The following is a 12,651-nucleotide window of genomic DNA, read 5'->3' as shown; positions in this document are numbered from 1 at the left end:
GACTTAAAAGCCCCCTCTGCCTGAACACCAGCCTCCATTTGCATTGGCTTCCCAACATTCGGAGTCTGTTGTGCTTTCAGGAGGGAGACTGGGATCGGTTTCTTCCCCATTCCCCTCGGTGCCTGTTGTCAACAGCTCCGGCTGCCACTAGCAGTCAATTTGTAACTGCATCAGTGTGTGTATTACTGTTCACATCGATAGCACAATTAATGTTGAAGTCAATTTTGGTGTTAATTTTAGGCCATGATTAGTGTTGACACTGTGTGTCAAACTAATGGCATTTATGAGCACCATGAAAACGAACGTTAGTTAATATTGTGTTTTTACTATCTGTTAATGGTTACATTAAGCCAAAGATCTAGTGGGAGAAGGTGTGTATAAAATTATATATATAAAACTTGTGTGTAATATATGTGTGTCATGCAATTCTGCATTGCTGGTGCTATTCAGGGAGCAAATGACATCTGAGCACTGAATCCTAATCACAGTTTGGAACATCAGAAATAATGATCACTTCTGATCGGAGGTTGTGAATAATTCATCTGGTTTGATTTTCACGTTCTGTCCAGTGATACTTTTCAAACCAAATGTGTTCCTACAGGAGAATAATGGTCCCACTTCTTATGGAAATACTGTGGCACAAATCATTTTGCCAACATAAAAACAGTTAAATAAGACGGTTCCTGCTTTTATTTTTTCCTCCCTCTCGTCTTCATTCCTGGGTGTGCTGGGAATAGAGCTGTGGCAGGAGAAGCACTTCCGAACTGCGCTGGCTCTTAAAAAGAGCCCGTTTTGAAGCCACTGCCGCTTACCATTACCCATTATTGTTCTGACAGTGCTCTTAGGTGATTAGCTCAGCCTGTCTAATTAACCTGTGAACTCTCAATTTTTTTGGCATGCTGCCGTTAACTTAAAAATCTCATCTTTTTCTTTTCTGAAATAGAAAGCTATCCTCCACTGCCCATAAATTTAAACAGAATCTACATTGTTCATAGCAAAAAAATCCTTAGTTGTGCCCTGTGATTTTTATTACTGGATAAATGGCACAAAACACGCTATGTATTGGGGAGGCAAAAAGACACACAAGTTAATAAAGTGGTGCACTTTAATTTTTCTTTTCTTAAACTGCGTATGGTTGCTCCACATTTATCAGCTTTAAACTATTTTCAAGAGTTTGTGTTTACTGTGCCCTGACTAGATAGTTTTTCGTATTCTACTAGTGAGCATTAACAAAAGGGGGTTTGTTTATTTAGAGGATGCATAATCTTGGGTTAGGGAACTATTCCAAGACTTCAGTTACAATCTGAATTTTCTTAATAGGAAATGCTTTTAATTTTCCTGTTTTTGTACTGTCAAAAATCATCAGGCTGATGAAAGTGAGGAAAATCTCTTAACATCTTGATAAGTGAGACAGACTGTGGGACCAGTCCTGGATACTAACCGAGCTCGGTCACGAGTCCCTAAGCCCTGGAGCAAGGATTAATTCATCTGCCTCACATGTGAGCTGAGAGTGCTAGGATTTTACTTTCAGTATGTTGTGGTTATTGTGTAGGTGTTTGGCAATGTCTTTATGTGTTCTATCTTGCAGTTTACTGCGGTGACAAGTATTTAGCAAATACAAAGCCTGGGCATTTCTCCTGTAGCTTGTGTGGCTTGTGTTCATCTGATGGTGCTTGAAGCTTCCTGGTGTGGTCCTGGCTGATGGGATCAGTGTAGCTGTAAGGAAACGACTCCTTAGGCAAAAATGTGGAAATTAGTGTTACTTCTGTGCTGTTTTGGAAGAAGTTTATGGTGCAGTTTTAAAGAGAATATTGCCCCACCTTCCCTGTGGGTTTCTATCAATAACTAAAGCTGGTTTCTGAGATAGTATCAGAAAGATTGGGTAAGTGCCATCTTAAGGCAGCAAAAAAAAAAAAAGCCTGTAAAATACGGTAAAGAACTGAGCTGCAGTAGGTGATGGGCTATAGACGTGCATCCCTTATTTCTTAGAGGCTAATCTTGAAGCCTTTAACTTTGGATTTGCGGGCTTTTTTAACCTGCTGTTTCTAATTGCAAGCTTGCCCACAGTTGAGAGTTAGAATAGAGACACACTATCCAGCCCCTGGCATCTCTTTTCCTGCAACAGTCAGGTCTGAAGGACAAAGCTTACTTTTTTCTTCTTTTTTCACCTTTATTCTTCCTTTTTCTGCTATGAAAGTCCAGCACTAGAAGAGCAGAAGTCCAAGTAACCCCTCTGGCTGTGTAGGTTTGTCTGGGATGAATTAGGTTGCTTTACCAGACTCTGGACTGGTTATCTGTGTGACCGCGGTCTCTTTGCACACACTTCTGCTCTGTGTGCCTGACCAACAGCTGCACCTACTTATTTTACAGCATTACAACTTTTCCCTTTAATTTGGCAAGAATACTAGTATTTTAACAAAGCGTCCCACTGACTTTTAGGGATTTACGCTCCTGTCTTTGAAACTGCTGTAGTATCTCTCTCTTCCAAACACCGCAGTTGGATGCTAAGATGTAACTGTAAGTCTGCAAATATTCAGAGGCAAACAGATTAATCCCTTACGATGTATCAGTCAAAATAGCAGTGGATGAAACTGAGACCAAGGAGAAGGTGAACTGAAACACCATTATTCTGTTAACTTGCAATCTCAGCTCTCTGAAGGGGAGGTGTAAGGAAAGGATCTGCCAGTAGCCAGTTGTAATATTTTTGGATTGCTGCCTGCTTTACTTCCAGTGACCCTTTGATTAATTCCTCTGCCTTTTTATTTTTTTTAATGAGCCTATTATGGCATATCTTATTGCAGATGCTGATTGGATCTCAACTGTGTATTGTGCCATTTTGATTTGGATTAAATGGCACATATCTATCTGCTGCTTCTCCCCTCTCCCCCTTCCGCTTTAGTTCATCATGTTCAGAATTCACAGTCTCCACAATGAGAGTTTCAACCCTCCTGATTGCAGAGGATGTGCAATTGGCTTGAGGAATGTGTACTCAGAGCTTATGATCCTTGGGCAAGCGGAGACTGGGTGATGCATGTGGCTTTCAAGGGGCGCTGCTATTTCCGTCTGTTAATGGCATTCCAGGATGGCCAACTCCCTAGTGCAGTGATACGCAGCAGCTGGGAGATGGGAGATGCAGGGTACAGATGTTGCTGATCTCCATAAGATGGGCCAGAAGAGATCAGCCGGTGATTTTAAAAAGAAAAATATGCAGCAAAAAGCATTACTTATCCAGGCAGGTTTGGAAAGAAACTGCTGCAGTATTTGGGAGGGAAAAAGGGAAGAGCCAAAGAAATGAAAGGAAGGACAGAAAAAAAATGGAGGTAGTTATGAAATAAAAGGATTATTAAAATGAGAGCAGGGAGAGAGAGAACCAGGGTGATGAGGTTCTGGGGTGATATCTGGGTAGCTTAAGCAGATGGTCAGGAGCCCTGTACAGCAGCACATCCATCCTCACCCTGTGAGCTCTGGCACATGGAATAAATGCAGCACCCTGCGAGAGCAGCGTTTGCAGAATGTGTTTTGGACCTGTGACAAATCCCTGAATAGGGAGAGGGAGGGCCAGTATTAATGTCTTGGGTGGGAAGAGAGCAATGGAGGATGTGCTCCAGTGAGTGTGGAAAGGATCAAGTCCTGCCAGCTGTGCTCTGCTGTTATCCGAGTTCCCAAAGAAAATGTATGAAGTGCAACACACATAAGAAAAATGGCGCCTGCGTGATTCCTGTCTTTCACATCTTGAAGATGATACGCATTTAGTTTTTGTTCTCTGCTCTTCAATTGCAGATTGGGATGGTGGCCTGGAAGATGACTCTGAAGACCCCTGAGTATCCAGAAGGCCGTGATATCATTGTCATTGGCAATGACATTACATACCGAATAGGTTCTTTTGGGCCTCAAGAGGACATGCTGTTCCTGAGGGCTTCAGAGCTTGCTCGAACACATGGCATCCCCCGTATCTACGTGGCTGCCAACAGTGGAGCCAGGATTGGTTTGGCTGAGGAGATTCGGCACATGTTCCATGTAGCTTGGGAAGACCCAGATGACCCATACAAGGTAAAGGAGGCACAGGAATCGGAGGTGAAGCTCTGCAATAGCTCACAAAATAATCTTATTTTTACACCGCCTCTTGTAATAGAGGTGAGGGTAAACATTTGACAGACTGTTCAGTCCAAAGTTCTCCTTGGTGTTGGATCTCTCAGGCAGCAGAATTGGCATCCAGAATGAGCTAGTGCTAAATGTTGAAAACATGCCCTGCTTCCACTATGTCAGCTGGAGCTCTGACATTATGGGAGGATGTTCTTATCACTATCTGGAATTAAATTCTGCTGTCTTGAAACTTTCTGTTTGGAAAGGTTTATTAGGGATCGGGAAGGGAGTACAGGTGGGAATAAGATGAATGAACTGTTTTTCCCTGCAGGGATACAAATACTTGTACCTGACTCCTCAAGACTATAAGAAAGTCAGTGCCCTGAACTCAGTTCACTGTGAACATGTGGAGGACAATGGAGAGTCCAGGTAAGCACAGACAGGTCAGAATGAAAAGCTTTCTGTTCATCCTTGGGTATACGAGGTGATGCCTGTCATGTCCTTGTCTTCAGCTAGGGCATTCTTTAGGATCCAGCTATGTAGAAAGCCATAGCTGTGTGCGGTCAGAGCATGGAACAAGAAAGTTAAAAGTTGTGTCATGGCATGCCTTGTCTGAAGTAGTGCTGTGTTGACTCCTACTGCCTAGGGGCCCAAGTCATGACTGAGGGTCCTGCAGTGGTAAGCACTGCATGACCAGGACAGTGGTTCTTGCCCAAACACTTGCAGGCTAAATTTTGAAAATTACTTTTCTGCTAGATTCCGTAGAAAGGGTAAAAGAATTCTTGAGTGAAGACTAAGCCCTCCTTGCATTTGGAAGGGTTGGGCTGCAGTGATTGCACTAAACTGCCTTATAGCCTATGATTTTCCATACACGGTCTACTCTAGGTGTCTGCATCTTCCCACTACATCCTAAAGGCAGCATATCTGAAAATGAGGTGCAAAGAAGCTTTCAGAGCTAGACTGCAGCTCTAATGGTGCTCCTGGGCAGAGGGAGGAGGATGTGCTTGGGAAGAAAAGAAGAGCCTAGTTTGTGGACTGGCAAGCTCTGAAAGAACAAAAGGATGGTGCTGGGTGTGGGGATGTGTGTGTGCCTGCGTGTGTGGTGGGGAAGCTAGTAGCTCTCTTCAGTGAAGCACTTAAGCACACGCTCAAGTACTTTGCTTAGCAAGGGCCTAGTGGAAAAGATAGAAGCCAGTTTGAGAGCGCTGAGTAAGAAGGGACCGTGCTGGGGAAGGAAGGCATGAAAGAAGAAACTAAAGAAAAGGTAAGTGCCTCATTATAATCTCTTGTTCTATTTCTTTCTCCTTTTGACTGCATTCTCTTCCTTTCTTGCCCTTTTTCCTATAATCAGCCGGCTCCTCACGTCTTGTGGGAATGACAGAAGAACACTTTTCATGGGCATTCCTCTCCCTTGGCATTTCCTCTTTGCAGTGCTGCTTTGGCTGCTCATATGTAGGACTATTCCATGGTGTTCAGCAAGGCTGCAGAATGACCCCATGTACAGGTCCTGGCTGGGTTTTATGCACATTACGCTTTGGAGCCTTAATGATATTTAGTCACTTTTCATTTTCTTCGTAGCAAACTGATTCAGCAAATCACTGGACCTTGTGACTCAAAGGCTGTATGTGTCTCCCTCAGGTATAAGATAACAGATATTATCGGAAAGGAAGACGGACTTGGAGTAGAGAACCTCAGAGGATCTGGCATGATTGCTGGAGAGTCATCTTTAGCCTATGAGAGTATTATCACCATCAACTTGGTAATCCCCCACTGCTTTCTATTCTTCAAACTGTATTGTCTGTTTCAGCTAAAAATCCTGCAGTGATACCCAGAAGGTACACCTGGGATCAGACTTCTGGTTGATGTAAATTGGCTCTTGTAGGCTTTGAGCAACGCTACTGGCACCATTACAGGGCTGGGTCCCTTTCAGACTAAATTTAAAACACTTTCAGAAAACAGCTATTTGGCTTCATGTTTGCTCAGTCTGTAAGTTACTGCTTCTCTTTTTTTAAATAAAATACACATATGTTCAGATACTGTGTTTTACAAAAAAATATATTCTGGAGTTTTGCAGTGAGAGTAGATTTTATAGCCTTGTAATACAAACATGCCTAGTTTTATCTAGATGTTTGAATCAGGTTTTGGCTGTGTGGTAAGACAGAAATCAATGTGATTTCTTTTTTTTTCTTTTTTTAAGGTTACATGTCGGGCAATTGGAATTGGGGCTTACCTTGTTCGGTTAGGTCAGAGGACTATCCAGGTTGAGAACTCTCATATAATCCTGACTGGCTGCGGAGCCCTCAACAAAGTAAGTCTTTGCATTTCAGTCTTTAGAGCTATGTGAATTGAGTTGGTGTTTCTGTGAGTTCTGCCGGAGGCTCAAGCTGCTGCCACCGCTATACCTGTCATTGTGCTTGGTCGCTTTTGCTTTCTCCTGTCTCGGGCTCCTCCCAGTCAAGGAGGAGAACAGACACAGGGCAGCAGCTGTGAAACTTTCATGCCTTTGCAGTCTTTTTCTTTTCTCTCTGGTCAGAAAGCAGTCCTTTCATGCACCTGTTTTTCTTGACTAGAACATCGTATTGACAGCCAGAGGCACTATTCCAGGCATCCTGGTCGGAGATTGGCAGGGGACCTAGGCAGAACTGCAGATTTAAGGGCTTGAGCATGAACCAGGTGAAGGGGAAGAAGGAGAAGCAGCTTTTAACATAGGTTGTGTGCAGTGACTAAATGACAGAAGTGGAGAAGCCCACCGACTGGGCAGCATCTTCTCCCACCCACTGTGTACTGTGATAGAGGAAAACAGGGCTGTCGCCAGTGTCTGGAAGACTGTGTTTCAAAACACGTGGGCCAGAATCACCCTGAACTTTCAGCCATCCACAGCATTGCATTAATACTGGGGGAGCACTGAAGCCTGAGAAAGAGTGCGTGGATGGTGATTTTCAAGGGGTCAGACCTGCTGGAAATCTCAGCTTTGGGGGAAGGGAGGAATAACTCGGGCTGTAAGAAAACTTACTGCTTTCACTACTAAAGTGGCTCTTCTCTTTTTTTCCCCACCAGAGGCGGTTTTTCTCCCTTGCTGCCCCAAGCCTATTAATATCACAGCCTCTGGCTCCTTGTCTGTAGCAGACACGGCTCACAGCCGACTCCTCTCTTGTCCCTCTTACTAAGGGCTTTGTTTACGTGGGAGTTAGGATTGTGTGGGCGCAAGTGCCCTTCCCCATTGTGCAGCTTTGTTCTCAGGCACTCTCCAGCACCTGGGGTGGTTGTGCTTCATCGCAAGCTGCGTTTCAAGGAGTGCCTGCCTGACAATGGGAGATAAAAGGAAAATAGTCTGTTGTTGAATTATTCCCCTGAATAAAGGGGGCTCTGCAGAAAATGAAGCATTGATCCTATCAACCCTAGGATGCAGCACCTTCAGTTAGATCTCTTACACACATCACACACACCTGCATCAATGGAAGGAAAAGAGGCATTTGAAGACCCATCCTTTAAAAAGAAATTGAGTCAGTTTAGTGCTTGCTGAAGTGGAGTAAGTTGCCTGGTTCCAGCTGTCATTTGGTGGGGATCGGGGCCCTGCAGAGTTTCCCAGATGGCAGGGCCGGTCTGTTTAGTCCTTCTCTTCTGCTCTCTTCTTTCCAGGTTTAACTGCACTCTCTACCCGTGGAGTGAATGTTTGTTTTTATAGGACTAGATTAATCTTGCTAAATTTTAAGCAGTTAAAAACTAAGGATTTAGTCTAAATTAAGCGCCTGACATCTGTCAGCAGGTGTAGGCGGAAGGAGATGCTTTCTGGGAGGTGACTTATCCCATCCCAAGAATTTCAGTGGGCTGAATAATCCCATGTGTCCTTTTCTCTCCTCCCTGCCTGCTCTGTTGGAAAGGCATATATTTTTATGTAGGCACTGAACCTCTGCCTGCCTAAAGGTCAGGCAAAGGAGGAACCTATTGCATCCTATCCAGCTTTCCCAGTAGGACAGCTAAGCCCAGACCCAACAAGAAGTTTACCTGTCCTTGAATATTGGGAGACTGGGAATTCTGACTCACTCCTGGATGTTGTGTGAAGTGTCTTGCTAGTTCATATGATCTTCATTTTCCAGTCCCTGCAGTTCTGGTCAGAGGTTCTTGAATGGATCCAGCTATAATCGTGTCCCAGAAGTATGTCTGAAGTAGTGAAATGATGTCCAGTACTAATGTGAAATGACCAAGCTCAGTCCAGCTGAGACCTTAAGAAGGGTGTAAAGCAAATGGTGAATGCTAATGCATTTGCATCATCCTGCCATGGAGGCAGTATCTGTTTCAGACTTATCCTCTGTCTCCCTGTTCTTATATGGAAACTGTTAAACACTTGTCCCTTGAATTTAGATGGACAGTTTGAATTTTCTTCTGGCTAGAAGTCAGGTCTCTGTCGGCCAGGGGCCAATTAAGCAAAGTCTTCCCTTGTAGGAATGCAGAGGCTATTTGGACATGATATATGATGTGTTCTTGTTCATTTGTGTCAATAAGATTCCAGAAGAGTCTTGCTTCTTGTTCCCTTGGATTAGATGGGGAGAAGAGCCCTGTGCAGCAAAGTCAGTGCTTTACTTTGTGGGAATTAGAAGGTCACCCATCCAACTGGCAGAGTCTTGAGGAAAGATCATGACTGAAACAAAGATAAATAAATGGAAACTGCTACCTTGCATGACAATTGGAAGTGAACGTTTTCTAACACAGTTGCTTGTAAATATTCCTTTATCTTTTCCCAATGAGGTGTGAGAGATTCGGGACAATTTTTTCCATTGCTGACTTTTAATTACTGTCTTCATAGAGGATGCTGTACAAAGCTTACACGTAGTCTTGTGTCTGCATACCCGTCGTCTTCAAAATGTCTTCTCTCTGCAAGAAGAGAATGTGCAGTGCAAAAAATGTTTCTGCAGCAATGGAGACAATTAGGCTTTCAGAGAGCAGTGAGTTTTTTTCTGGAAAGTTGTTTGGTGGTTTTTTTTTTTTTAATTCCCCCCATGAAATACTGGATTCTTTTTAATTTACAGGGGGAGCAGAGGGGGACTGTGACAAACATTACGTGCCAGCAGATCTGTTGCTGGTCTTGTTCATTATCATTATGTAAAACCAGCCTGAGGGTTTAGGTGTAGAGGGAAAGGTCCAGCTGCCAAAACCAGACTGTAACCTATAACTTAGATGATGAGCTCAAGGTCAGTATCATTTTTAGCTGAAGCTAATGTTTGATTCTGGAGGTTGACTAATCACATGCTGGTTGTTCACTGCATCCGTGTCACTGCTTTGTAAGTAGAGAGGCATATCACTGTAAGACACCTGATATCAGGCAGGTTTAAGGATTCTCTCAGCCCCATTGCTTGTCAGGGGTGACAAGAAACTGCACAAGAGCTGTACAAGGTTTCCCTCTGCTCCTGATTAAGCTGTCTTTGTTTATAGTCCGGACCGACAGGCAAGGGAAAGACCTGGGGAAAAGGTGTGATGCTCTGTGGTGGGGACAGTGCTCTGCATGTGGGGCGCCAGGGCTGCATTTCATCTGTACCCCTTTTGTCTTCACCATTGCATTTCAGCAGGGGGTGGAGAGGTGGAAATGACATTTCATTCCTCTCCTGTGAGTGTGTGCGCGCGCCTGTGCTGAGCCCGCTGACCCCCCTGAAAATTGAAATAATGATAATGCGCGTCTCCTGACTGCATCAAAGTATCAGCACATCAAAAGCCAGGAGGCATGAAATGCAAATGATAAAGTGAAAGCAGATGGATTGTGCATGATCGCCTGATGCCCAATGAATTTTAAAAGATGCTGGTTCACATGGGGAGAGGGGCTGAAATAAACACGTTATCCCTGCAATTTTTTTTTTGTTCTTGCTGCTCACTCCTGACAATATTTTTTCACACTTCAGCGAGCAGCCACTCCATCTCTCTCCCTCCCTCTCCCTCTCTTTCTCTCCCTCTCTCTCTTTCGCTGTCTACCTCACACACGTCTCGGGTCATGTCGCCGCAGCTCCGGTGGAAATAATAAGATATAAACCACGAGGTTGTTATTTGCATAGAAATAGCATGGAGCCCCAGGCAGCATGGGAGAAGGACACAGAGATCATTTGTCTAAAATTTTAATGAAAACTTTTGCTGAGGCAGAGATTTTTTTTTTTTAACTTTCCCTGCCTCCCCCTTTTTCCAGCCTCATACCTTCCTCCACCTCCCTCAACTCCCTTTCCTCGTCATAACCTAAACATGGTGCGATTTCATATGAGATAGGTGACGTGCTGCCACCATGCACTAACAGGTTAATTTCTATTAGTTTTCTTTTTAATAGAAGTAAGACTGAAGAGCCCAGCACTCCCAATTTATGCATTGCTTATATGGTTCAAGGTTCCAGGACTACATTTAATTTCAGTTCTCATAAGGATGTTCCCAAGTCTGTTGCTGTCCTATTTTTAATTAGTTTGCTCCTCCTTGTCTTTTGTGTTTAAAAGAAATCCTGTCTTTAAGGCTGTTTTGTTAATGTAAACAAATAGTGGCTTTCAATCACATTTTCTTTACAGATACCTGTTCTAGGCTTTTTCTAAGGGAAGGCAGGTTTAGCAGAGATTTTCAGGAACCGCTACTAACTTGATACGCATCAGTTCATTATATAGAAGTTCAGCCTGGTATCTCAAACAGTTCATTTTCTGAGTGATGATGAAGAACTGTCCCACACACTGCACTTCACAATAGGACATCTGAAGTGGTCGTCACTTCTGGAGGTGGAGGGAAGAATCTAACGAGCAGACTGTTCTGTTTCCTCTCCCTCATGTTCAGCTTTTATTTTCCCCCAAACTCTCCAGGTTTGGCCTGCCTGAATGATGGATCAGGCCCTCAACCTGTCCTCCGGTGTGCTCATCGCTGGGGCCCCATGGCACCATGCTGTTGGCCTGGTTTGTCAAGAACATCCAAGTGTGCCAAGTGTGAGCTTGACAAGTACCACCTGCCAGGGGTATATGTCCATGTAGGGAAAGAGGCAGTGAAGATGAAGGGTTAGAAACCACTAAAATATGAAATGTTTGAAGCATAGTTCAAAAGCAGAACTCTGGGCTTCATTTCCTAGTCTGCAGCCAACTGCCTGCCTGGTTGTGGTCTGACATTTTTGATCAGAATGGGTATAATGGCAGTTACCTGCTGACAGCTTGGTCTTGAAACTTTAGTTCATTTGTATTTGCAATGCGTTTTGAGCTCATCAGGTGGAAAGTACCTGCTGTCAGTGGTGTGTTGGCAGGGTAGGTAAGCCCATCCTCAGGATTTCTTTCTGTGGAAGTTTTTGCCTTCAAAATGACCATAATTTAAACAATGCGTCTGCTCGTATAACCTATTCTAGACCTGAAAGAGCTCAGGAACCAATTTACCAGATTAGTAATGCACTATTTCTGGCACTGCGAATTGGTGTTTTTTAGGGGGAGAAAACATTTCTGAAGAACAGCTTTAAGAGGGGTGTTTGTGAGGTGAACTGATTAGTGGAAACTTGATGGCTTGCTAATGCAGTATATAAATATCCAAGAAACTTCTAAGCCTAGTACCAGCAATTGTCCAATGACCTTTCCTGAGTACATCTTTCATTAATGGAGACATTGCTTGGGCATGGTAAAGACGTTAACATGATCGGTGCCATACTGTGTCAGGATCGCGTAGTGTATGTGTCAATCACGTGACTGTGGATGAGTCCCTGAGGACTTGTTGATACAACAGACCATAATTGCTGCAAGGATCGTTTTGACAATCTGCATTTAAAAACCAACACCCCAACAGCTCCTTTGCACGAGGCCAGAAGAGAATATCCTTGTATTTTAAATTCAGCCCTGAATTGTACTGACCGTCAAAGCCAGAACTGAGGTCAGTGCGGCTGCTTTTGAGGAGGTACACGGTTTCCTTGGTGTAGATCTGGGGTAGGACTGCAGCTGAACTGTGGGGACATCCACACGGCAGGCAGAGGAGCAGCGTATACGTGAGCCAGCTTGAAACCAGCTTGCTGGGATGGTGGTTATCCCTGGCTGTTAAGTTGCTCGGTGAGACAAGTTTATTTTGAGGCATTTCGGCCACCGTGGCTCTCTTGATGTTGGTCGCTCTTCAGTGTCTTCTGACTGACAGGTGGACGTACCCTGCCTGCTTGTTGGGATGTCATTCGGTCTTCGTGCTAAAGCAGCCTGGCACTGACTCGATATTTGCAGGTTGTGGCTGCGGGAAGCTGCAGAACTTGTTGGGTGCCCTGGGACTCAAACAACGGGGTGAGACAACAGGTCAGGGCTTGGGAGGAGCAGGCGGAGCTGCTCGGGGGTGCTGTGCCCATGGGAGAGGGTGCTGGGTCAGGTCTGAGGCTCGCTGGAGGAGCTCTGGTGGGAGGAATAGGAAGCTTACACAGTCTGTCAGTCTGTCTTGTGTGAGCGATCGGTCTTCAGTATCGCAAGCGGTAATATTTACCCTTCATTTTCACAATCTGGAAAAATAAATAGAAGCCCTGTGAGACGGATGCTGTTTGGGGGTTTTACTGTAAAATACAGAGCATGGAAAGCTCTTTTTTTGAGACTCAAGGCAGGGATAGCTCAGTAT

General features: G+C 44.3%; 1 protein-coding gene across 3 annotated transcripts in view; it reads left to right on the top strand.

Moving 5' to 3' along the window:
* Positions 1-12,651, top strand: part of ACACA (acetyl-CoA carboxylase alpha) — a 131,029-nt gene that overhangs the window by 77,345 nt on the left and 41,033 nt on the right. For all 3 annotated transcript variants that reach the window (XM_010573811.1, XM_010573810.1, XM_010573812.1), the window contains 4 exons: positions 3,781-4,050; positions 4,415-4,512; positions 5,722-5,842; positions 6,281-6,391. In XM_010573811.1, coding sequence (XP_010572113.1) covers positions 3,781-4,050; positions 4,415-4,512; positions 5,722-5,842; positions 6,281-6,391 — 600 coding nt within the window. The remainder of the gene's footprint in view (positions 1-3,780; positions 4,051-4,414; positions 4,513-5,721; positions 5,843-6,280; positions 6,392-12,651) is intronic.

The sequence above is a fragment of the Haliaeetus leucocephalus genome, unplaced genomic scaffold (genome assembly GCF_000737465.1).
Source record: "Haliaeetus leucocephalus isolate CR32 unplaced genomic scaffold, Haliaeetus_leucocephalus-4.0 Scaffold395, whole genome shotgun sequence".
In the NCBI taxonomy this organism is placed as follows: Eukaryota; Metazoa; Chordata; class Aves; order Accipitriformes; family Accipitridae; genus Haliaeetus; species Haliaeetus leucocephalus.
This window is presented reverse-complemented; position numbering and strand designations above follow the sequence as displayed.